The sequence below is a fragment of the Callionymus lyra genome, chromosome 2 (assembly GCF_982586985.1).
Source record: "Callionymus lyra chromosome 2, fCalLyr1.hap1.1, whole genome shotgun sequence".
NCBI classification, from domain to species: domain Eukaryota; kingdom Metazoa; phylum Chordata; class Actinopteri; order Syngnathiformes; family Callionymidae; genus Callionymus; species Callionymus lyra.
Window position 1 is genome coordinate 15,614,102 of NC_141819.1, and position 27,621 is coordinate 15,641,722.

General features: G+C 39.0%; 1 protein-coding gene across 2 annotated transcripts in view; it reads left to right on the forward strand.

Annotated features, from left to right (window-relative positions):
- The window catches only part of tnfaip8l1 (tumor necrosis factor, alpha-induced protein 8-like 1), a 30,415-nt gene extending 3,978 nt beyond the window's left edge, over positions 1 to 26,437 (forward strand). For both annotated transcript variants that reach the window (XM_087783676.1, XM_087783675.1), the window contains exons 2-3: positions 21,665 to 21,944; positions 24,783 to 26,437. In XM_087783676.1, coding sequence (XP_087639802.1) covers positions 21,673 to 21,944; positions 24,783 to 25,071 — 561 coding nt within the window. In that variant the 5' untranslated portion in view covers positions 21,665 to 21,672 and the 3' untranslated portion in view covers positions 25,072 to 26,437. The remainder of the gene's footprint in view (positions 1 to 21,664; positions 21,945 to 24,782) is intronic.
- The last annotated feature ends 1,184 nt before the right edge of the window (positions 26,438 to 27,621 follow it).

Below are 27,621 nucleotides of genomic sequence, written 5' to 3' on the forward strand. Positions count from 1 at the left end.
TAAAAAGAACAAAACTGTTAGTGATAACAAGATGGAATGACGTGTTCTTGTTGTTCATGTAAAATGCTAAAACAAACAAAAAAACAACAATTATTAAAATGCGTTTATAGAATACGTTTATGTATGTTTATGTATACATATGTTTAAAAAATTGTTGTGTGACTTCTATGTTACAATTGAGATGTTTATGGTTTTCACCATTTTAATCTGCATGGTATTATTTGACCTTCAATTGCTTGTACTAACTGTTGAATTCGATTATTTATTTATAATCCTAAAAATAGTTTGAAGAAAGCCATCTTTGTTGTGTTGTAGGGGCGACACAGTTGTTGCTTTTAAAAAGCTGCTGTTCGTAGCTTAATAAAAAGAAATACAGAACAATACTCGGACCAATAACCAAACCAACGTCATTACTCCTTAAAGACGTACGGTTAAGATCTATAGATACTACGTAGTTTATGTTGACCACAGTTGACGATTGATAACTCGTGTCCTCGCGTCTTAAATCTGAAATCATTTCCTCCCTTGTGTTAACAAAAATATGTTTCCGGGGCCACATTTCCTGTCCCAGCTACAGATTCAAAAGGTTTCTTACGAAACGTAAGTGGAATAAAAATGATTAGTTTGAGGATTTTTTATCTTTATAACCCCCGTTTCTAACGCAATAAGTAATTCATGTTTTTTTTCTTCTTTCTTGCTATTAGAAAGTTTAAAAAAAAACCTTCAAGTCCGTAATTACAAATAAGATGAAACAACATTTGGAACTCAAAGTTCCAAATGGAAAATAAACCAATATTAATCTGGAATCATGTCACATTTTATAACTAAACCTACACACAATTTACATATACCATCATGACATAGTGTTTACATACATGTTCTATTTACATATTTAAAACCATCCCTTAAACATGTTATAAAAAGAAAACTGCCAACCCAGACAAACATAGTAGTTTCCATTCCACAAGTATTAAATTCTTCCAGCCAAGCCAAATGATTTTTTTTATCCCTTATCTTTTTAATTCAAGTTTGCACCAAAAGGAGACGACAAACACTTTGTCTCGCTGCTCTCTCTGAATGCCAAATACCATTCTAAGAACATTAGTGTGGCTCCTAGTGTGTACAAACAAAGCTATTACTGCAATAGTGAGCAATTTTCATTTCAAAGTGTGGCAAACGAGGAACGAATAATTAAAGTGTTTATGCAGCTTTTTGTGCAAAATTCTCAAAACATTTGAATGAAAAGGCTTTGAAGGTGAAAATAGATGATGATGTGGGGAAGGGTTTAGCAGATGAATAAAGTTGTGACTACATATGCTTCTTTTTGAATATTTTTTATGGAACAGTAGTCGCAACATTTGTTAAAATGAAAAAGTATGATGTAATAAACATTCTCTCCTTCGCCAGTAAAACCCAAATGAAACAAGGTTTATTGATCGTTCTTAAGCGGCACAGGTTTGATTAAGAGGGAAAATTGGACTTACATTTTTGGGTCTAATAACATTAACTGTGGCTTTATGGAAGTGTTTTATTGACAAGCTATTAATAACACGTGGCAGGTGGTGATGTGTCATTAGAGCCTTTTCACTTCTTCAATAATTTATCTACAAGGTCTGACTATTTATCATCCAAGTTGTTATTTTAAATCTACATTCCAGCGATCAGGATTTGTTGATTTCCAGCGAAGCTGGCCGGTGTTTATCTGTTTTGCCTGGTCTCGAAGTGTTTCTGTGGTAACTGCCCACTCTTACGTGGTTCTGTTTACCCGCTAGCTCCACCAACTGTAAACTCTGCAGCAAATATGTGTTTTATTTTATTCATTTCATCTGGTTTGTGGAGGTCATGACTAGCTTTTCTAGCAATTACACAAGCTGCCACTTATTTCTTTGTGTGTTTTGTAAGCTTTTATTCGTCCATTTTAAAGGACGATATTCCAACATTATTTTTGAAGGTTTATAAGCCGTCCACATCGGGCTTGACTGTTTGGACCTTGAATGTTCAGCGCAACCTCCCGATAGCTGGACACGGCCGGCTTTGAAAGCTCAGTTGTTTTGTAGCGTCTAAACGAGAGGCATAGAAATGAGATTGGAATGAATGGGAGAGATTATAAGAGCCATGTTGATCTCCTAACAAGTCATCTTTTTTTTTCCTCTGAACATGACATGTGTTTTGCAAACACTGATATGTTTTGTGACACATCGCGGTGTTTACATTGTAAAGCTGCTCGGCAGAACAAGGCCAGTGTGTGAATGAATGGCGTCAGTGTGCAGCTGCTCAGGTAGCAGCTCACATTATCAGGCACAGCCTTAACCAGACATGTCGAGTGAATTATGACCTCAGTGCCACCCGTCCTGCCTCGCCGACTCAATGTGGGAGTGATTAAGACCTTTTAGTGCTTTTGATTTAGTGGCCGGCTCCGTACGTGATTTATTTCATTCTATTTCTTGTTGTTGTTGTTGTTGGTGAAGAAAGATGGCGAACGGTGATTTCAAATCGGAGTAAGTTTAAGAAGAGGATTGGTTTATATTGATGACGCTTGATTTTTTTTTCTCACTTGCCAAAATCAATTATTTACGTACCTTGTCAGGCGTTTTAAGTAACATAAAATGAGTCTTGCAACAGGAAACAAGACGTTCAGTATTTGGAAAGTCTTTCTTACAAGAGCACCTTTTATTTTACTCAAAGGAGTCTATCTTTTTCTTTTTCCCTCTTTGTGAGGTGTCTCACTTATCTGAGACACCTCACAAAGAGGGATCATACTTAATCCCAAAATGTCCTTTCAATGTCTTTGTAAAGTAGCTAGTAATGAAAAAACACCCAAATAGTGGTGAATTAATGAAAAAAACAAAGGTCAGCAAGATGATCTCATCTGAAAAGATAAAAAAAAACACTTTAATGGTTACTGTTCAGCGCTATTAATCATAAACCTACAGGAGAGAGTGTTCATATTTCAAACATGAAAGACACTTATGACATTCATCCATGATGCCACCTTCAAGAACTGAAGATCATTTCAATCTTCTCTGCAGCTCACCAGTCAATTGAAGTACAAAAAAAAAGAGTATTAGAAGTTTTGTTCCTTTTCTTTTAAAAATGTATTTTAATTAAAGGTATTATTATTATTACATCACACAATTTGCCTTTAAGGGTTTGACTATTACTTAAGGTTCTCTGTGAAGTTATCAGCGGGTGACTTTTCTTCTCTTTTTTTTTAAGGAAAAAGGTGGAAGGTTAATGACTCAAAACCAGTATCTGCTCATTTTAAACCATCCAATGAAAATCCAATCGATTGTGATATGTCTATCAAACCTGTGGCGTGGCTTGCATTAGAAAGGAGGTTGAACTTTTGAATAGTAAATATAGGTTATTCAAACCCTTTTTTCCAGGATCACCCACCTAACTTTTCAGTACTTTTTCAATATCTTTCTGAGAAAATCCTCACATTTCTAGCCTTAATTCTCAATACATATGCATTGTATGTAGAAATATTCTGTTGGAAATGTTGGTAACGAAAGTCTGTTTTGATTTTTGTCGCAGGAAGTGAGATGATTAAACTGTATCATATAATAAAATGAACCTGATGAGTAATCTGTCACAGATATAATACAGTTTAGCTATTTAACAAGGATTAGGGTCTTTATTTATTTTTGAACAAAACGTTTTTTTTCAAAGGTTTTTGTCCTTTTTTATAAAAGTGTTAATTTCCTTCCGGCTTAAAATATTTTCTCGGAACACTTGAATCAATTTTCTGCTTCCACCCACCCCTGCTAATTCTTCTAATATTTCCTTTAATACGATCTGAAAGCCGGAGCGAACATTGTAGAGGGATAAATTGTATTTTTATACCCCAGACCTTCCAAAGAAGGATGGCTCATTCCATCAACATGTCACTGGGGAGGGCTTAAATAATACAACAATATGACGATTGTTTAGATTTATGCGTCGTGAACAAGGGGGTGTTTTGTTTTAGATTTGGTCGCGGACTTGTTTTAATGAGCATCTCTTTTTGTTTTCCTCAACAGAGCCGATAAATCTTGATAATTAATAACTGCAGCGATTCCAGCCAAGAGCTTGTGTTGGAAAGGCTTCTTCAATATTCTTTTATTATGTTTTGCTAACAGTGGAGCGCCATTAAAGCAAGTACTCTTTATAGCTATTTAAAGTGATGCTAATCGCTCCTGATGATGAGCCTTGTATAATATATTCTGTCGGACAAACTGGTAACATCTTTTAAAACAGCAGACCACTTTAGTTTACTTGTTGTAAACACAACTTGCGGATTAAGTTCCCTCCCAAAAGTGCTTCGATCAGCATTGTGGGAACATATCGTCCACAAAAAAAAAGATGACAAGAATATTGTTGTGGTTGATGACTTGCTACGAAGATTCGCTGTAAAACGCATCTTAAATGCTCCGTCATCTGAGTTGATTCGTCTAAGAAACGTCATTAAATCACATCAATGTTTTACTCCAGTTAAATGTAATTGTTGTTCCGTGACACGCGATTGCATACGAGTGTGAACCTGCTTCAGCTTTCGGTGAAAGTGTATTTGACATTCATCTATTTTCGTACGTAAACATAAGTTGTTGCCTTCAGAGTTTCAACCTCAATCTGACACAACCAGTGAAAGAAAATGTCCTTTCAAGGACCTCACTTACTGTGAGAACGTTTTCTGCTACTAAAACTCCAGCAATAGTGGGTTTTTTTTTTAAACTAATGTTTTTCTAAATGTATTTTAACTTAAAATCAACAACCCAAACTGGTGTTTTAAATGTGATGGGTTGTATAAAAAAGTTCCTTATGTTTTTCTTTTAATTACAGTATTATTTTTACTTTTGTTGACTATATACACATTTGTTTTAGTTCCACTTTAAGACTTGAGTTTAGAAATGAATGATAAACATGACTAGCAAAACATATGATCTTAATATATATATAAATATATATATATATTCACCATATCTGTTACTGTGACATCCCTACTGGACTGTGCCATATAAATTCCATAGCCTTTGTTCCTTTCTCATTACATGTAACTCATTGACAGAACAATAGATTTTTTCTTTCTTTTTTTTACTGTGCTGCAAAGTTCATGTAAGCATGCAGGTGGCCTCTGGTTTCCCTGGAGACCTGAAACACCTCAGAGTAAAAGGTTCTTGTCTGCAGAGGTGTGACGAGGAACCTCAACAAAGACGTCACTTGAAATATGAGCCTTAATAAAGTTTAATTTGTACTCGGTTGACATTTTTTTATGTTTGCAGTTTTCTTCTACCAATTAAACATATCGGGCTTCAGGGGGCAGGAGGTGAGACCTTTATGGAGCAAGTTTTTAACGGTGGCCTAAATTTAAAAAAAACGTCGTAGCCCAGACATCAGTCATCGCTCAAACACGGTGATTATGTCCCGCGGCGCTGTCGAGGTGCTAATGAAACTGTACGGACGCGGGCGTTTACGCCGGAGACGAATGAGTCACCGCCATGTTTGCGGTTCTGTTCTAGACGTACGTGTGTTTAAGGGAAATTAGCCTAGCGTGACCGTAAAACAACCGCCGACTCGTGCATTTCAATGACGGAACAAGTGCCTTCTGTGTCGGCCCTCGGGCGGCGCAGCCGTCGTGTAGCGGCAGTATTCCCAGCCTTATTACTCATGCCCAACGCCGACTGATGTCGCTAAATGAAAGCGATCTGCGAGGAGCCACTGTCGTGTTCTACACGTGTCACCTCTTGGATCGTTCTTTTTTTTGGGCCGTGACCTGTTGCGCTCCGCTTCGGCTCTCTTGTCTATTTCAGACCAAACAGTGGCGCTGAATTATTAATCCGCGATCTGTTGTAAGCTGCTGTATTAAATATTAATTGCTGGGAGGGCTGTGGCAGATTTGAGAGCGCGAGCAGGGTCTGCTAAAAAGACCGTGATTGCTTCCACAGATCCGCACGGATGACGATTGTGTGGGAAGATGAGACGGGCGACAGATTATCTCCTTCATACGAAAAGATTTGCATCCATTTCCATGTACGTGTTCATGTTATTACTTTTTCTTTTTTTTCCGACCGCCGCGGCGTCACATCGGACAATGTGTCGATTGTTAGCAGCCGCCGCACATTTCCCAGCGATGGATTCTCCGTATTTGTAGTCAACACCTCTTGTGTTACGCAACATCTCAGGAGAAGGGGCTGAGACAAACACTGCAAAAGTTGATGAAAGACAGAATTTGAGCATTCTCAAATCCTGCTGTCGATTCTCTGACAGCGGGGCTTTTCCATTCGCGCACTTGATTCGAGAGGTTCTCTCTCTGCACACAAAGCACGGATGTAGTTTTATATAACGGCCTGGATTGTCTATTGTTTTCCAAAGTGGAGCCTGATTATATCATGCAGCTGGGCCCATTTCTGATTCCACTCTTCTTGAATGAATGGGGGAACTTTCCCTCTGTGTGTGGGGGGCATGGTCTCTGTCCCGAAGGTCCGCGAAGTTAATTTTCTCCGCACTAAATGGTTATTTATTTGAATCGATGAGTTTGTTTGCTTGGTAAGGACTCGCAAACATCTCTTTCTCGCATGATGTCTCCGAGTGACGACAATGTAAGGAGGTCGTGCTGCAGAAACGGAAAGATTTAACCAGGTTTATTTCCATCCGAGAGTGATGATGTCTATTTTACAACCCTTATTTGCTACAGTTAATGATTAATAATCTCCTACTGACATCAAAGGTCCACTAGATTATCAACACAATCTGGAGCTTGTAATCCTTGTGTTTGTGTCTTCTCGTTTAGACTATTGCAGCAGTTTATATTTGTGTCTAAACAAGAAGCAGCTGTCTCGCCTGCAGTTAATACAAAACTCTGCAGCCAGAATTCAGAGCTGCTCTAGTAGAAGAACTCACATTTCTCCGATCATTAAAACTCTTCACTGGCTGAGAGTTTCTTTCAGGATCAACTTTAAAATTTTGGTTCTTACTTTCAGATCTATTCATGGTCAGACTCCTCTTTACATCAGTGATCTGATCCAGCCTTACACCCCAGCTCGGGCCCCGGCTCCTGTGTTTGTCTTATGTGTCTTGATCTTTTAAAGTATATATTTTAACTGTGTATTGTTTTTGTTTGTTATAGCGCTTTGTGACCCTGGTCTAGAAAGGCGCTTTACAAATAACCTTAACTTTACTTATTTTAAAAAAAATGTGAATTTAAGGTAATATTAACCAATAAGGGACAGATGATCTTACTTTTGTTAAAATTATTTAAATGACTGTATAGTCGAAACACACATGCTGCTGTGATGTAAATATTCTTCCTCTTTTTAAATTTGGTTTGTCCTGAACATGTAAATAAAGTCAACAGGTAACAGTACCTTTTTATGTTATTGGATTACCAGAAGGCTTTAGGACAAGCTATTGGTATTTTCGTTGGTTCCGATTTCATGATGGATCACAAGCAGTTCTGACCTTTATGAAGACGAAAGCTTGCGCCGGGCGATGGCGAGATTTGTCCGTGAAACACTCTCTTTGTCGGGGCTGGCTGAGTAAGATATGAGCGAAGGTGCCACGAAGTAACTAGAATCTAGAAAAACTATTAAAATGCTAAATATACAACATGACTGCATTTTCTGGTTATTTAAAGGTAGTAGTTAGTATAACCTTTATTTATATGCTAACAACAAAAACAGACGCACCATATACACACCATGGTTGTTATGGTTAGTTTTTGGATGCAGTTTGGGGAATGGATCAGTTGTATTTTAAATCTTAAAACACTAATTGGAAAACAGGCTTTTTTCAATATGAGGAACATATCTTTAAAAACCAAAAGACGCTTTTTATGTTATATTTGAGGTGTTTTACTATAATGGATTTCCGTGCTCCTGGAAAAACATGAATAATCCAATGTATGTTAGTACGAAATTCAAAAGTCAAGGGAATTTTCAATATCTGAAGCAGTATTCTAGCTAAATTGGGGGGAAAAAAAGGTATTCTAGGTAAATGAATAATAGAAATGATAGCCCACAGTCTCTGGCAATGGGACATTATCACCAATTTATTACAACTAGGTGTGTAGCGAAGATGTTCCGAAATGAGTGTCAGGAGATTTTGTGCACATCACAATGTTTCCTGAAGGGGAGAATTATCCGACACAATATTCTGGCGGTTTTTTTTTAGTTTTTTAATATCTAATCATGTTGCTGTCCTTGAGAGTTAGCCTTTCGTTTCCTCATCAAAGGATATGACTCGACACCAAACTGAAGTTTGACAGAAATACAACCTGCAACATCATTCCACGCAGACTGCAGGTGACAAAATGTCAATAACCGAACCGCTTTTCTCATAAATGCAGTGTTTTTTTAAGGCCCCATTAAATTGCTTTTACAATTTTGTTTTCAAAAAATGGAAATTGAGAAATGGCCCTTATTTTGATTTGTGTTTCAAAATAGGATCAACTGGCTCCTTCATTTTGTGAGAAGCCAGTTGAGGGGACGAAGTCACCTTTTCAGAACGATCGCCTTCCTCTTGACTTGAGCTGAGCTAAGAGAGTCGCCTTTCTTAGAAGAAATCCCCATCACCACACACTTAATGAGGAAATGGCTTGGTTCTCTACAAACGTGGATGATGGGACTTTATCAAGTTTAGCCAGTGATGTGGTGGAAGAGTCGGCTGTCAATCAATGACTAAATCTCAGTTGCATTTGATCCTCAGAGGCTTAGATCTTAAACAACTAATGAGTTTGATGTAGCGCTGCCTTATGAGTTGTATAGTCTACCTTGTGTAGAAGTGTGTATTGGCAAGAATCTGACGATATAATGCATATGTGGATACAGGGGCAAGGATACAGTATTATGTGGTATATTGCAATACCGAATGAACAAGGATATATTTGTAGTATTGTCGAGTACTTGACTTTGTTGTTGCAGAATTTTCAGACCACATGACTCTTGAGGAAGTCGAAATTGTTTTCATTCGTTTTGAAACCATCATATCAACAAACATCAGCTTTAAAAGCGGCAACACAAAAATGATAAAACTCAGTGAATATTCGCGTGTTAATTGTAAATTATTTATTTATTTTAGAATATTTTATTGATGCATAAACTATTAAACAACTATGATATAGAAATAAATATGACTTTGAAGGGAAATAATAATTATTTATTTAAATTAATTCGATGAAATAAGTAAGTAATAGTCATTTGTAAAGGACTTGTCTAGACCGGGGTCACAAGCGCTTTAACAATCAAAAACAATCCACAGTGAAGTGCTTTTGAAAATTAGCTAGTAAATAACTAGGTAAGTAATATTTGTAGAGTGCTTTTCTAGACCAGGTAGATGGGTTTATAGTTTAATAATGTGTGTGTAAAATAATGTCACTTTTTACTATTTAAATGCAAATATTCACACACTTTGTTCGCTTTACTTTTCCGGTAAAACTTCCGGGCGATAGATGGCGACCGTCATTACATCCTCCACAGCTAAATTAACATTGAAATCCCTGGGGTGACTGAGTACGAGAGGATACAGCTGACTTCAGCAACCTTTAAAGCTGATGTTTGGACATATGTTGGTTTGAAAACAAATGAAAGTACTTATGACTTCGTCAAGGGTCATGTGGTCTGTAAATTCTGCAACACCAGAGTCAAGTACTGGACTTGATACTACAAATATATTCTTGTGTATCCAGTGTTCGAAACACCCGCCTGCCGTCTGCAATTTGAATAGACCTTTGTTTGTTTTGTCAGACCTTTGTGGTTTCATATTGACTTCCAAAATCAACTAGTTCCATGTTTTTTAAATGAGATGGAACAGCAAGTCTCCCAAGATGCTTACTCAAATTTATGGAAAGGCATCAGCATGTGGTTGCCTTCAGGTACTTGTGGATAAGTATTTTGTGGAGCGTTTTTTGCCAGCTGTGGGTCTTCAATGACTTGATTTGTATTCCTAGTGTCAGGGAGGTAAATCCCTACAACTACAGAGACCAGAGATCGCTTCCATCCGGTGTCTGAGGGAAGATTCTCTGCTCGTGGAGTCGATCCTTTTTTTTTTTTTTAGGGTCACGCTGCCCCAATCTGTGTGACTGCTGATCCCTGAAGAGTGAAAGTCGTGACATTTCCTGCTGCCACCGACCATTCCCTCCTAAGAAGATGAAGTGTCAGGGAAAGTTTCGACTTCTTGTTAAGGGTATTTCCCGCTGCCGCCGTCAGTCAAACGCCGAGCAAAGGTACATACGTGCTTTATTGGTTTTATCTGCCGGTTATCAGCCTCCACCATGCAGCTCAGATTGGCAGCCAGTTTTATAGTTCTGTAATTTTGCCCTCACGTTGCTGTGATACATCGTATCCATTTCTGTTCTTTGGTCACATGTCACACCTCTGCCTCTTAGATTGACAACAGCCTGTCATTAATTCAGACGATTCATGTCGACTTACTTTCTCCTCAGGCGATGAAAACCTTCTCCGTCGGAGCGAGAACGCTTCAGTCGGTGTTTCCCGGTGTCACTTTTTTTTTTTTTGCCCGCAGCTCGTGAAAGGCCTGCATTTAAAAAGGGTCATCAAACACAGCAATCCACATTTACTGCAGCAGAATCGGCGGTCGGTCGAGGGTTAAAAGTGAGCGTGTGTGTGTGTGTGAATAACACTTTCATTCAGTGCCCCAGATTAACCATTTGAACATTGGCCCTTTTGAAACTCCCTAGAAGATTGAAGTTCACACCGGCTTCTCTTTGTGTGGAGATAAATAGACTTTAATGGAAATGTTTGTAGCATATTTTCCTCGTTTGTGCTAACAAAATGCCAACACAACTATGAACTATGGGGAAATTATTTTTTCCTCCAAAGTGTCATGAATAATATGGAAGCACCCCTGTTATTAAAGCTCTTAGTTAGAGAGTACCCTCTTTATTGCTATATGAACAAGTCAACTTCACATACCATTTCTTTTGTCTAAAAAATGTACCCATAATACCAGCCTTTAGAAACATTTCAAATCCATTTATTGTGATTGTGACCTCCGCCAAAGAGGTTGTGTGACCTTTATTTTAATCGGTGAAAATGAACGATCTATTGTATAGTTTGTGCTTCAATCGTTTTCACTGGTTTACAGTTTTATTTTTTGAGTAAACTTGACGAAAACGAGCGCCATATTCTTTCAAAATACAACACCTTTTGGACAATATTAATCAATGGAACAGAAACTATATAAAGGACTGTATAAGCTGTGCTTATACCTTTTAACATTTAAAGCCCTGAATGATCAATTCTCACAAAATCAATATGGGATTCACCATGACCTCAGAATTGTTTGCTCAACATACCTAAAAAAAAAAATCTACTGGTTGAGGAAATTTGATAAATACAGATTTATGTGTTTCTACAGTGTTGAAAGCAATGATTGATTCTCAGCTTTGAACATGTTTTGAACAGCAGCCATTAAATCATGTGCAGTTGAAAAAGGCTTTGTTGAACGTAACCGTAAACCGCAACGGAAACCCAAGGCCACCTCTCTCTACTTTCGTATTATGTTCTCACTCTTAACAATGTGTCCGTATATTCCTCGAGTTCCTCATCTTGTTTATCACTTACACAACATTTGACAACTCTTTATAAATAATTTATTATGAATGTGAAGATCACATTTTCCTTCTAATAAAAAATGCCAATCATTCATTTGGCTTTTATAAAACTTCTCATCTATTGTATGTTTTAAAGGGTTAGTGCACCAGAAATTCACTCATTTTCTACTCACTTTCGTGTCATCTAAGGGTTGGTATTGTATTCAGATTAATCTGTTCCTTTTTTTGAGTTATAGACAAAAATGTTTGTTCATTTTAATGAAGCATTTGATGCTCAGTTGTCAAAAAGACGCTTAAATAGCTTTTTGTTCTTTAAAGTTTGCCACAAACGAGCTTAAAATAAAGACTTATTTCATTTTGTTGAGACTTCAATACAAGATGGACATTACAGACGAGCAGTATGGAGGTATTTGGAGGGATTTCATCAACTGAACTCTAGTTGTTACATTACAATAAACTATAACTCTAAAAAGAAACAGATTATTCTAAAAATATTCCCAACCATTAGTCGAAAATGAGTGTGAATTTTGAGTGAACTATCACTTTAGTTATTCTATTCCACTGTTGTAAGTGAGTTTCATTTGTGTCTTCATTATACTTGTTTATCAAATGCTTTAGGGTTAAATACATAATGAATCGCTGCATGTTTAATTTCTTGAATTTGCTCATAATTAAAAGCAGTCACTTGACGGCACCATCGTAGTGATGTTGCTGCGGTGTTGACATTAACATTCTGCGCTGAAGCAATGAGCGCCGCTGCCCCCCTGACACCTGGCTGTTCTACTTGAAGAATTTAGACTCGGAATCTGAAACCTTTATTGCCGGTGCTGCATACACAACACAGGAATTTGATGTGGTGTCATTACAGAATCTCGTATATAAAAATGAGAGGATCAAATTCACTGTATAATTTTACTGAATAACTTTAACAGCAGGTACAACATTCGTCAATGTTCATGAAGATATTGAAGTGTCTGAATCGCAAGCTTATTTGCCTGTGAGGTTCATACCACATGTGGTAAAAAGCTTCTGATTATGATTCTAAAACAAGTGTTGTAAACGCATGATAGGATTTTCTGTGGTGCAGCACAGAATAAATAGATGAAGTAAGATAACACACAGAATAAAAGAAAGGAAGAGCTACTAAAATATCTTCAGCGATGTGAAACAAACTGATCCAAGTACCGCTCAAATGTCAGAGTTTGTGTTCGACTACCCTGTAGAGAATAAAGCGACAAAGTTTCCTAAAGCCTGTCAACTTCTGAACGGAATTGATTCATTTATTTATTGAATATTTTCCAAGACTTATAACCGTATCCAGTTCCAGTTGTGTAAGTGTAGTTGTGTGGCGCTGTTGCCCTCGTGTCTTCGCCAGCCTTCATAAACAGTCTTCTTCTTTTCCAAGTTTTGTGTTTAGCTGTCGTAATTATGCGGAGCAGCTGTTTGCTGCTGCAATACGTCTTTGTTTTTCACACATTTCTGGCTGCTTGGCATGCCCGGCCTGTCAGTAATGTGTTTCCATCAATGCGTGCAGATGTTGGTTTGTTTGATTTTTGAGCGGCAATGATGATTTTTGCTGCGGCACTTAGCAGCTTTCTCAGCTGTCATGTCTCATTCTCCATCGAATCGGCTAAGATTTCATCCCGGGCGACGCCGCTGTGTCGGGGGGCCGGCCAGATGTCTCCAGACGCTGGACGACATAACTGTTAAAAAAAAAAATTGGCGCTTGCCACTCAGGCTCACAGAAAAGTAGGAATTCCTGATCAAAAGAGCCTTTTTCATCACCCTGAGATCCACCAGGACCTTTTTTTTTTCTGTGAACTCCTCTGCTCTCTCTACATGGGAGAGCAAAGAGATGAAATGAAGATCCATATTTAATTCAAAGTCTAAATAGTGGAAATGATTATTCAGGACTAAAAGGTAGAGTCAAAACATTAAGTTGATTCTTACATTTTCCCTTTTGTGCCTCTTCATCCGTTTACCTTTAAAATCGATTTTTACTTGACTTGAGTCGACACAAAGATGAAGTAAAATGTGTGAACAATATCCTCTTTTTTCTTCAGAATTGATCCTTAAGAAACACTTTTTGAGTTTTAGTAAAACTTACTTTAAACAAATGTAGTTTTTATTAATTTCTTTGTTTTGAAGATCTTCCTTTTTAAGTTGATCAGTTATTTTACCAGTTGTATAATGCATTTCACAAAATTAATTTGATTATTTTGAAGATTATTTATTTTATATTTCAGTTTGTTGTGTTTGTGTGACTAGAAGAACATATAGATGGATAGAAAGACTTGATAGATGCCTCTGGACAGAGGCTTCTGAGATCACAATGCAAAATAAGGCATGTTAAACATTCTAAACACAAATACTTGGATACATTTGAAATAAGAACCAACAGTCGTTCTATAAAATGGTGATTCTTATACCCATAGATTTTTACTTTTCCTTCACTTTTAGTTTGCTTAACTGGCAACAAAACAAAAAAGTAAATCCCTACTCTACTGAGCAATAGCTACATGCTATTTTATTGACCTTTGTCTGTTTGATGAAAAAAAAATTATAAAGTGCAGACAAAGTAAAACGATAAGACTTGTAAAGCCATAAAAGCTGTAGAAATATTTCTGCAGCGTTAACATTGTTGTTTTGTACCTTCTTGATGTCAGGTGTAAGCAATAAACAGTAAAACTTTTAGTGCTACCCTTAGACTTTTATATCTTGTCCTAAAATTATATATTTTTTTAATATAAAACAAGAAGTTTTATTGTTTTTAACAATACCTGGTCTTGTGTCATTCCTTGTTTTTACCTTGTAGCCATTTAAGATCAATTAAATGTAAGGGGAAAAACATATAAAATGTATTATTATTAGTACTTGTACCTCATTGAAAACCTAAAGGAAACACTTTGATAGTTTCAACTCATCCTTATGTCAACTAATAGTTGGGATTATTTTCAGAGTCAAATTTTCTTTATCCAACAATAAAATGACGTAGAATCAAATATCATAATGACAAGGAAATGGAATTGTGGAAGAATAAAGGATTCCTGATTAAGCAAAACTAGAATGATACGTTTTATACATTTTAGATGTTACAATAATGTTAAAAAACAAAATGGCTGGTGTTATTGTTCCTGATATGAGTTAAACTAGTACGAGGGTAGCAGGTGTCACGGATAAGGGTATTTCCACAGCTTGTTGAAGTATCGGATAGTTTTGCAGACTAATGATCAACGTCGAGAAGTATTATATTCACAACAAGTAGAAATGTGTGAAGCAATATGTCCCCAAGCTTTCTTTCAGTGTGTAGCCTTGGTTTCCTCCACCTCCTCACCGCAGAAGCTGTTCAACTGAATCCATGCGTCAGCGTGTTATCCAGGTCAGCTTTGTTGATACGGATCTTTCCTACTGTCGGCGTGTCATCTGTGCATTTTCAGTTGAGATATCAGCAGTTATGGGAGTACAGTTTGTTTGAGAGCGGGTCACTTCAGGTAGTGCGGCCCGATCGCGGATATCTAGGTCACCTCAAAACACTTGCTGATGTGGTGCAAATCACTATTATTCTCTATTTTCACTTTCTTAAAGTCCCTTTTTAAGCTGCTGGTTCAGTTGCTAGCTACACTAAATAGACAAGGATTGAGCTTATGTCTGAATGTGTAGAGATGACTCGGTATGATGACGATTTCACCGCAAAAATACTCATTTAATCTCACACTTGGAGAACTGAAACACACAAAAAGATCTTGTTTGAAATAGATACATTTCCACCCCAACACACCACAGCATAGCACAGGACACCGGCCACCACAGACTGGTGGAACATGCAGAGAAGTTTCCTGCAGATGTTAAATGACCGGAGCCTCCTCAGAAAGTACAGTCTACTCTGAACTTTCTTATACACATGGTCTGTGTTAGGACCAGTCCAGTTTACTGTCCAGCCACACACCGAGGTACTTAAAGTTGTCAGCTATCTCCACCAGTGTCGTCAGCATACTTCTGGACCAGACTCAGCTCGGCGTTGTAGCAGAAGTCTCATGTGTAGATGGTGAAGAGTAGAGGGGCTAGTACTGTCCCCTGAGGTGCTCCTGTACTGCACACCACACTGTCAGACCTGAGCTTCACCTACTGTTTCTTCAAAAGAGCTGAAGAAACTATATTTAAGCTGCTCCTGTTCAGTTATTTTTATCAGCAGCTAACTCAGAGAAAATGCTGCGCTGGCCTGATGCGTGTGAAAGTCACATTAGTAAAAGTATAAGTGCAACTGCAATGAAAAAAATGGCCTCTTCAACTTCTCCTTCATCCATCTTTACTTCTACTGTTATCACCTTTCATCTCCTCCTAAATCTCCTTTAATGTCCTTCATTCCTTGTTTCCGTTAGTCCTCGTTTATATCTTCGGTCCTTCAGCGACTGCATAAACATTTCAGGGTTTAAGAGCGTCAGTGCGGACATATTGTCATTTACCACATGTGTTGTAAAATGTTGTTTTACTGCAATTATGGCAGTTTTCGTTCCGTAATAGTTTCGTCGATATTTTTAAATCAACTTTATTGGTTTGCAGCTTTGATTCAACAACATGGGAAGTGAATCCAAATAGGCCTTTAGTGACATTACTATCCATTTCCACTAAAACATTTCAAATTGTTTTCCATTATTGGCAGAGGTCCAGTGAGCAAGTACGAACGGCAGTAAAATCTTTGCATAACATTGCCAAGTGGGCCGGCGGAGAAACGTTTGGTGAGGCTCTGATGAAAAGTGAAACATCTCAGCAGCCACTTACGGTGACATAAAAACCCTCGAGTGAAGCGGAATCAATAATTTTGTTCTTCCTGTTCTCGCCCACTCGCATTTCGTCAAGATGGACTTTAAGAAATGATCCAAACTTGGACATTTAATTGTCAAATTACAAAAGATGATGATGAGGAATTAAAATTATTTTGTGCCCAATTAATGTCTCATAACTTCGTATTTTAGCTTCATTCCAGTTGACATTTGAGATAATTTTTGCTTATATTCATTGAATTTATAATACGGTTACGTATTCACTAAATGAGCTTAGGGCTTTTTTGGCAGCGGACATGTTGTTTTAGCTTAATTCCACAAATAGAAAAAAGGTTTTCTGTTACTGAAACATATCTCTAACAGCGCCCTCTACAGGAGCAGGTGTGTAGACTTAAGATCTGTAAGTTGGCAAAAAACGATTTATTTTTTCTATTTATATTCTGTCTTCGGCTCTGGAACTGAATATTCCGAACTAACTTGATAATGTCCAACCTTAAATTGAAATGTTTCCCTTTTCAGCACTGAAACGTGTAGGAAAGCAGATTTTCTTTTTCACTAAGTTGCTTAAAATCATCTAAAAATCTTCACGGCTGCTAATGAAATGGATGATATGTTGCAATAACAAAAAGTTTTCATCACTGGTTTGCATACAGTTCTGTTCAAACATGGTCCAAACTTTCCAGAAAGCTTGTTTAAAATATTTGTTGTTGTAATTAATCAATCAATCATCCTTATCAGTGAAGCTTTTAGATTTTTTTTCTGCTTCCTCACAGCGTTTAGATGATCGTCTACCCCACCTTTAAGCTGGAGTCCCTACGTATGTTTCGGTTAAACATTCATGAGTTATTATATTGGGACTGTCTTTGCAACCCTTTGAACTGAGAGATAACATTCTTGTTTGACTAAATATGTGGAAATATTTCAACAAGTATTAGACCAACATACTGAGATGTTGCCTGGAAGGTAAAATTCGTATCTATTGAAGTTAAACGTGTGCCATCAGACTTTGAAGATACATTTCTAACATTGAATTTTTACAGCTTTAATATCAGACTTTGAATTTGAAAATACATAACATTTCAAGCACGGTACTCTTTTTAACTTTGTTTTGTTTTTTAAATGTTTGACTAATTTCAGTGTAATTAATTAAATGAAAAAAACACAAGTTGTAAATTATTTAATGTAAGAGAATCTATGAATAAAATCAATTGAAAATCAAATTTAAGAAAGAAAATTATGTAAATAAACTAAATATTTTATTTAAAAAGATAAATCTATGTTAATAAATTCAGTGTAATAAATTCGGTGTAAAATTAAAACAACATACAGTTTGAAAAAATCAATGTAAATCAATCTTGAGAAATTGAATGAAAATGGATTCAATGTAAAAAAAATAATAATAATAATGTAAAAAAAATTAATGTAAATAAATTCAGTGTAAGAACTTCGATTTAATATTCAACATGTACAAATGTGAGAAATTTTTCTAAAAACATACATTCAATGTGAAAAAAAAGCAAGTGAAGTGCAACATTAGATGGAGTTCAAATGAACTTTAATCCACCTCCTACATTCCCTCACTGTTCGAGGATTGATATGTTGACTCTCCATCCCTCTGACTCTCCTGCTCGCCCGCCCTCGTGCATCTCCTGCCTGGGAAGCATCCTGCTGACACGCTCTCTAAGGAGTCTTATTGATATTCTTGGAGAGGCGTTGCAGCGCGAGTGTGGAGAAAGAGAGCAATGAAAGTCACACTGTATCTTCAGACATGCTGCTTTCTAGTTCAACAGTAGGAGAACCGCACGTCGCTCAGCAGGAGCGAGTCGCTCGCTCCGGTTCCGTCTGATCAACTAATGTAACATCTTCACACGCAATTTGGAATGCAAATGTCTACAACAATTTCCACGTGGTGGGATAATTTCAACGTGACAATTTTCCCAGGGTGAATTGAGAGAAACCATTTGCTTAATGGTAACGGACTCGTTTTCTCACCCTTTCCATCACTTTTTCTTTTTGGTTCAAATGGTCAGTGTCGAAGGAAATTGGACTGAAAAATATTGGACGTGCTCAGCGAGAGCTTAATGGTTGTGAGTCCTGCTCCCGCAACATAACAAGCTTGAGGTGATTCTAGCTTAAAAAACAGCGAAAAGGAACATGAATAGGGAGAAAATATGAGTGAAATAAATAAAACTGTGCAAATAAATACAAGGCGCTTTACAAAAACCTTCCTTAGCGACCTTATATGTCACTTCACAAACGGTTAACCTTGCCTTGTTGGTAACTTTTATTTTCCAACACATTTAGCTGTTAGAAAGCACAGCTACACTGAGAGATCGGAACCAAGATCGCATGAAACACAAAATGTGCTTTAACTGAAATGCTTAAATATATGAACAAACCTGTTTAATAAGTTGGATTTTTTTCTGAAAGCTTGAGTCCAAATGTACAAACTCATGGCAAGTGTTTTTTGTCTCGCAGCACAAAAAGTTTCTTTCCGCCACAAGAAAAAGGGAAACGTCATTCGGGTTCTCTGTCATGTTTGCTGTTTGCCGTCTGGAGGCTTAAAGTCTGCCTTTGGTGGCTTTTTGACAAAACCATTTTGTCATGGCTTCTTGCCTTTTTCCTGGTTTTTCTTCTGCACTCTCATCATAGAGCAGAGGTCACCGACGTGGCTCGCAGACACCGAAGGAGAAGCCCATGTGTTCAAAAGAATATTTGTCATACAATAACATCTTATTTTGATCTAGTTCTTTCCTTTTTAGTTGCCCTATTAATAATCAATGAAGAATCAATGATGACATTTTAAAGGTAATTATAAATCCTGTGCGAATAGGGCTTTTCAATGGTATTATTTATCGCCCATAATAATGTGTATAAAGTTATTTTTAAAAGTTTGTGTGGCCGTTCAGGTCACATGTGAAGTAGGTGACCCCTGCTGTAGAGGATGTTCCAAAATGTTTCTTCTAACTTTATTGTCCTCGCAACGGTGTATGATTCTGGGGTTTAGTGTTGAGGTGAGACTCCGCTGCCTCAGCTTGTTAAGAACTGGACTTGTAACTCACTCGCAAATACAATCCGTGGTGTAGTACGCTCGTACTTCTCTGGGGAAAAGAAGTAGTATTTCCAATAACCTGCCACTAACCTCATTCACATGCCCGTGCTCTGCTGTTTCTGTTGGTCTGGTTTGTGGCTTAGAAGCTTTGGTTTGTGCGCTCAGTCATGACACAGCTGGATTCTTAACAACATGTGTGTTTAGCTGGTTTCTCTGTATGTGATTTAAAAAGTACTTTCTGTTGTTGTGTAAAGGGCTACATGAATAAATGTGGAGTATTATAATTTGTAATCATTCCTCAATGATCGTCTTTCTTGAGCTCAAGAACTCAACATGGAATTGGACTTGAAAATCAAACGCACACTTGTGCCTAATTTTTTTCTTTCCAAATTCTACAAGGCAGTCGGAGCCAACACGGTGGAGTATTCCAAATATTAGCAAGTCAAAAATGTGTATTCCTCAGGGCTCTCGTCTTAATTTGAAGGGAGTAGTTTGGCTGTCAATCTTGTTGGAATCAGAAAAAAGGTTGAACAATCCAAACCTAACACGCTGCAACGTTTCCTCACTATCTCCCTTCACCCGTCGTCACCCTCTAGCTAATGGCTACGTCTTCTCCGGATCAGGGTCTCGCAGGAGAGAGGTTTCAGACACAGATGCCTTGAGCGGTGACCCCCAAAGGGGCAAACCCGGGGCGACTGTGGTTGGAAGTGATGAGGCGTGCTGCAGCCTCTCTTTGAATATAGAAGTGCGAGCGCCGGGAGCCACGCTGACCCTCCTCCCTCCCCTCGTCTTTCTCCGAGCTTCTATCGTTTACACAACCTTTCACTGAGTCACCGCCGCTTCGCAGAGACGGCGGCGACGGCGGCGACGGCATCGTACATAAATCAAGCGGCGCTTGAAGTGGCTTCTCTGCGACGACTGCTTTCTTAAAACGAACACCTTGCTTTTTAATCGCTCTTTTCAGACACGGTTTGTTTGGTTTTATCAGAGCCCGTCCAATCCCCCCCCCCCCCCCCCCCCGACAAGCAGACACCATTCCTCTACCTTGTTGGCCGGGAGCCAGTGAGGCGCCGCCTCACCTCATTATCTCATCACTGACTCTGCTGTTGGCTCCGCAGTTTTAACCCCAAATGTTTTTTTTGTTCACAACAACTCGACAGTGTAAGGGCGGTTACTCCAGAGCGGAGGTGGGCGACGGCGCCTTTTTAAAGTGACTCAATCGTGTCCAGGGAAGCGGATAAAACCCCCGAAAAGATGCATGAATATCACTAGTCTTGAAACTAGTTTATTGGAAGATCTAAAAAACAAACATGGCCGCTCGGGGGTCCATATATCTCTGGATAAGTAACTAAGAATCAACGTATATGATCAAAGGTTGAGCGTACGTGATGGGATCAGTTGAACTTCAGAGAAGTTTTCTCTCCGCACTCTGAGTTTCTCGTCTTTTAATCTGACAGTTTGTGCTTTTTAGTTGGAATCCGAGTCAGAAACTTTCATTCCCGGTGTTGTGAACACAACATGGGATTGATGTGTCGCGGCAGCACAGAATAAAAGAATGAAATAAGAACTGAGTACTGGAGGTTACAGGGATTTCATCTTAAAATGTCAGCCAGTTAATGTAGATGCATGTTATACAAATATAATATGTATTAATATACTTCATAAAATGTGAAAATCTGTCTCAAAAGGAATTTTTCAAGTGGATTTTAAAATATTTTACAGTTTTTCCTGTATGTACAGTGTTTTATTAATAACAGGATTACGATTAATTAATTACGATTTAATGTAAAGTGGGATGGATTATCTTTTGCCTTACAATTATCATTTTGTAGCCTGGAAATGTGGTAAAATAAAAACTTAAAAGTGTAAGAGAATAAAGATGTTGTCACTTGTTGGCACCTGAAGAAGAGCCATTCGCAGTTTCACTGGATCACCAGTGTGTACTGAGAGATGTTATATTGATCAAATAAACTATTTTAAAACGCCAGAGTAGCAGGGTTCAGTGGAAAGTATTTTAAATACATTGAAATGTGTTTGTAGTAGTTGGTTTATAATGATATAAGGTTGTTTTTTCTCCAAAATACCCGAAGGTTAAACGTGTTTCCTGTCAGCTCAACATGTTGTTGGCCTCAACATCCTACTGCAGATACCTTTGATACACTCTACTTTGATGCATCACAGAGTGGAATCCTTTATTTAAAGTGTTGGTACTGCTTGCGGTATATAAACCGGCGTCATCACATAGTCTCTCAACGGTTCCTCTCTCTCTCGTCTTCCCTCCAGACGGGACCATGGACTCCTTCAGCACCAAGAACTTGGCTCTGCAGGCGCAGAAGAAGCTGATGAGCAAGATGGCCACCAAGAGCATGGCCAACCTGTTCATCGACGACACCAGCAGTGACCTCCTGGACGAGCTGTACCGCGTCACCAAGGAGTACACGCGCAACCGCAAGGAGTCGCAGAAGATCATCAAGAACCTGATCAAGATGGTGGTGAAGCTGGGCGTCCTCTACAGAAACAACCAGTTCAACGGCGAGGAGCTCGCTGTGGTGGAGAACTTCAGGTCTGTTTTTTTCTCCTTCATCGTCTAATTATGATGCACGTCTCAAATAGCCGTAGCTCTTCAAAGGATTATCCAGATTAGAAAATATAGAACCATCTGGGACTTGGCTTTACCATAATAATACTGTCATTACAATAGCTCTCATAATCGTTGCTGCAGCCAATCACAGCAGCTGTACCTGAACATCCACTTGGTGTTGGAAGTGATTCGTGGACTATAATCATTGTTATTATTATAAATACAACTTTTTCAGTCGTTTCAAAGAACCGACATCTAGAGACAATATTTAATTAACGCATGCAGCTGCAGCGATGAGTTCACTGGGAGGGAGTGAGACACGGCGTTACACTCGATTTTTGGAAGTTTATTGGGTTACAAACTTGTATTTCTAAGTGTTTCTGTTTTAGTTGGTTAGGCAGTGTTGATTTAAAATACTTAACACTCGGGGTCAACGTGACCCGAGGGCCCGAAAACAAATGTGTCTGTGGTATCCCGTGTTGTGAACAACCTCCCTGGCTTCCATAAATACATATGCAGTGGTGAATGTTGTTCACATTGACCCAGAGACAACACAAGGGATACCACAAACATGTTTTTTTCCAAGCCTTCGGGTCACCTTGACCCTGAGATAACACAAGGGTTAAACACATGTCTATCAGAACCAGAGTGCAAAGAGCATCCATGCTTCTCAGTTGTAACAGACCAGCCAAAATACTTCTACTTACAGTATTATAGTATTAAATAAAGTTATGTTAAATTTGTCATTCTAAGGTTACCTCCATGTTGTATATAAGAAACACACATTTATCTTGAATGCTTCACAATATTAAAAAATGCAATTTATCTTGGGGAAAATGGGACAAAACTAAAGCAACGACAGCCATAAAATCAACATAATCCCAAGAGACCGATGTGTAATTGTAGCAGTAAAAAGCTTATTTTTAAATGTAAGCTTCTGTCAATAGATGTATTTTTGTGATCATGTGTCAGAAGGATGGCGGTGAAAGAGTTTTCCTCCATAAATGAGGACTTGACCTTTTAAGTTTATTTTTTTATTGAGTATTGTTTTGATTGTTTAAGCGCTTTGTGACCCAGGTCTCGAAAAGCGCTCTATAAATATAAATGACTTACTTACTTACTTACTTACTCATTCATTTGTCCTGAAACGCATTCATGGAGATCTTAACACGACAAAAGTAGCCTCGCGTCGTGCTAGTGTTTGTTTTGCTCGTAAGCTTCTTAAGTGGTAAACAAACTAGCTCTGGTCCAAACGGTCATAATAAAGGTCCCGTGAGGGGCGGCGGTGACACTGGAGAGTAGATCCCACCTCCGCACGAGGAGACAATAACTGTTTACTGTGTCAGGAGGAGCAGGAGTGATGTTTGATATGGTTCTCCTCCAGAGAAGTGTCAGCTGGGCTGGTGTGGGAGGCGTTAATGAGCATCGTTCCTGTTTAATGGCGAGAGCTGCCGGCTCAGACTGCTGGTCAGCAACACTCTCCTGGACGCCCGGATCCTAATGAGCAGGTCCGAGGGCCGCAGGTCTCAGAGCAGTTTTCTTGGAAGCTGCTCTCGCCGACTGTTGTTAAACCATGAGAAGATCATTGAATAATTCACTGGATTATTGAGAGACTGGATTATGGTCTGGAGCGACACATGAAGACCCGTCGCTTCGTCTACACCAGCAGGAAACTTTCTTGTCTCCTCCTCATTTATCTTCTCTCCTCCTTTTCTCTCACCGCTCGTCTCATTTCATCACCTCCCTTTTCTCTCCCTGTCTTTTCTGGTTTGTCGTCTCCCTCGTCTCTCTTTACCTCCCTTCATCTCCTCTTACGTTCCTGCGTTCCTTACTCGTCTCCTCCATGTCCTTCCTCCCCCCTCTCTCTCTCTCTCTCTCTCTTCCTCACCCTCTCGTTTCACGTCTTCTTGCTTCTTTTCCTCTTCCTTTCACTTGTTTTCTTACCACCTCGCGTCCGTCTTGCCCTTCGTTTCCTCCCCCGCTTCTGTCCTTGCTGTAAAAGATGACCTTTTCTCCGACTGTCTATACAGTACGTGGTCCTCATTATCTCCGCTTGTTTACTGCTTTCTTCTTCTCTTTATGTCTTCGCAATCTTTTTTTTATCTCCTCATCCGTTTCCCTTCCTAACTTCTCCTCTCTCCGGCTCGACTCTGTCCTCACATGCCCTCGTTTCTTTCTAGTGTTGCCTCTTATTATCTTCCTTCCTCTTCCGTCAACCATCACCTTCTCTCTCCATCTTCACTTCCTTTCCATCCATCTCTCTAGTCCCTTTTTTTCTGTCTTCATCTGCTTTAGCCTCCCTCCTTTCTTCTGCTTTTCTTTCTCCATCTATTCCCCTCAAAGATGGTCCACTTGTCTTCCCATTTCCCTGCTTCTCATCCTCTCTCTCTCTCTCTTTCCATCCCTGGCTCGCCCTCATCCCAATCCTTCTTTCAATCATATTCTCTACTAATCCCCCCTTCATTCTCCTCATCTTTAATTGTCTTCTCTCGCCCGTCCTCATCGTTCATCTTCCTGTCATCAGTTTCTCCCCCCCCTCGCCTCCTTCGCCTTGTTCGCTTCCTTCTCCTTTCATTGCCTCCAATTTTTTTTCTCAGCTTCATTTGTCTCCCTCCTTCCAGTCTTCTACTCATCTCTTGCTTTTGTCCTTCTTCCCTTCCTTCTCCTTCTTCTTCCGATGTTTTGGAAGCGTCATCGTGGATTGAGAAATTCTTTTGCATCCAAAAAAACCCAGCAGGCAGCAGTTTCTATTTTTACCCCGAGCTTCTGTCTCCCTCGGTCAGAAAATAGATCCTGACGACGTTCCTTCTGTCTTTCCAGGAAGAAAGTCCACACGCTGGCCATGACGGCCGTCAGCTTCCACCAGATCGAGTTCACCTTCGACCGGCGGGTCATGAGCGCCATCCTGAACGACTGCCGCGACCTGCTGCACCAGGCCGTCAAGCGCCACCTGACCACCAAGAGCCACTCGCGCATCAACCACGTCTTCAATCACTTCGCCGACTGCGACTTCCTGGCCGCCCTGTACGGGCCGTCCGAGGTGTACCGCGCTCACCTGCAGCGCATCTGCAACAGCGTCAACAACATGCTGGACGAGGGCAACCTTTGACCTCTGCTCCAGGAACAGTTCAGGAAAGTTTTTGTTTTTTTGTTTTTTTTTACATTGAGTAGCTTTTGAAAGTCCCTTTGCTAGTGAACCCAAAAGTAAACCGACGTCCAATGATGTTTCTTTAGATCCCAACAGCTCAGAGGGTTTTTGTTTTTTTTTATTCTCCAGGTGACAGAAGTTCATTTTAAAGCTAACGCATCCAAAGATATGAAGGTTTTGTTTGTTTCCCTAAAAATGATTTTGCACTCGACCCAGACCAAGCGCTGTACTGTACCGTCCCGCCGTCACGGAACTATGTGAACTATGAGTAATCCCGCTTAGGAGGCATTTACTGGTCTTGCACTGAACTCCACTTTGTAGCGGCTCTCGTCCCCCGACGCCCCCCTTGAACCCGCTTTGGCTTTCTGCTGGTTTTTGGCTCCACGGCCGCCGCGTTGACCCCGGGATATTTGGGTCAAGCCCGGGAATCGCACTCACAAAATCCCCATTCGCTTTTTATTTCGGCATCAGGTGCAAGAAATCCCTCATTGATGTTTTCAGGGCGTCTTTCCTCTTCGGCAACCGTCGCCTCAAGTGTCCCCTTCGCTAAAGAGCTTCATCTTAAATTCTCACTGATCTCACACACACACCGTGGGGGGCGGAGGGGGGGGGGGGGTTATATCATTATGACCTGGAACCGGTGCGGGGCCGATCCACTTCAGCCGTGATACACGAGTCGTTGTTTTGCTTCGTGTGAAGCTGCGACGCCAGCGACTGAAAACGTCAAACAATCGACTCCTCTTTGTCTGTTTCTTTTTTGTATCGCTGAGCCCGACTGGGAGATTGGATTGTGCCGCGGCCTGATTCTGTATTCCGTCTGTTGGGCGCGAGCGTTTGCATGCATGCGTGTGTGTGTGTGTCTGTTTGCGTGTGAACCGTTGAGAGAATTGGAAATTGAGCCGTGTAATAAGTGCGGTGCTTTTCCAGATAGGATTTCGGTAACTTCATCCACAGCAGCTCCGACAAAAGGCAAGAGAAAGGAAGAAGAAGGGGAAAAAAAACGACTCATCAAAACGCTCTCTTTTCAGAGCTTGACAAAAGACACATGCACTCGATGACTATGACTCTCGAATTGAAGAAGCCATCGTCGTTGTTTCACGCCAACTTTTCAACGTTCATTATCTTCTACGGCTGTTGCTTTCATTCAAAACCCAGAGGGAAAAGTTTTTTTTTCAAACTAAAGCGCTTATTAAAGCTTCGTTTTAATGTTGCTTTTTAATTATTATTTTTTTTGTGACTTGTGATCTTTTCATGTACAGTTTATTTGTCTCTCTCTATTGTATCCATTCACAACAGTTATAATACATTTTACTTTTTTAAAACAAAACCTGCCTCTTTTGTCTCCACTTTTTTCTTTTGCGTCTGTTTTTTTCCACCTCATTTGATGATTCACTTCAATTTACTGATGAAAGTTTTCTTCAATATAAAATCAGGTCATTAGATGAAACTGTTCTCTGATGTGCTCTCAGTTTTTTTCAAAAAAGATCAAAAATCTCTATTTTAGGATAAAAACCGTTGATTAAAGGGCAACTAATGGCAACTCTTCCGATGTTTCAAATGAACTATTCATCTCCAAACATTATCATGATGAGGGACTTCCTGCGTCTTGATGCGTCTTGATTCAATGTATTCCTTTTGCTCGAACAATGTTTATTCAACCTTTTTCAGGACGCGCCAACAGAAAAAGAAATTTAATCAAATGCACAAATTGAATCCATTGAAACATTTGCAGCTTCACAAGCGTTTAAAATATAACTTTTTTGTCTTTGGGGATGAAAACTGTTACTTAAAGGGAAACTCTCTCGATGTTTAAAATGAAATCTCTGAACATCGTCATGATGAGGGATTTGCTGCGTCCTGAAGTAATTACTCCATAAAGTCTGAAATCTCAGCGAATGAAAGGTTACAAGAGCATTACATAATGCATATTCTGATGTCATCATCAATATATATATATTTTTTTTACCATTTTCTCCTTATATTAAAAGTCTAATAAGCACCATATATATACAGTATATATAATTTCATATTACACTTTCATTTTATTAAAATCTCATTACATTTCTTTGATTTTTCACTTCTATGTAATGCATACTTAATATAGTTGTATTAGATAAATATACAATCCTGTTACGCTTTGTATTTCTGGATATTTTGAATGTTAGAATCCAATTTTTTTATACAAATAAAAAAAAATGAAATTCTTCTGGCTAGTGAGAACATTTTTAGTTTTTTTTATTTGCATAACATCATGTATGTAGTGGATCTTGTCCGTTACAGGTTATTAAAGATGTGATCAAAATATAAATGTCTTAATTTCATAGAATAATAAAAAGAATAGTTTAAAAAAAAAAGATTTTGAATGACCGTCACAACTTGATTTGAAGGAAACCGTCGTCCCGCCTCCACTCCTGAAGAAAAGGGTCTTGAGACGTTCACTTGTGGACCAGGTGTTCTTCGCCTCCTTCAATCCTTCAGCTGAAGTGTTTATCCGTTCTTTTCCCGGGGAAA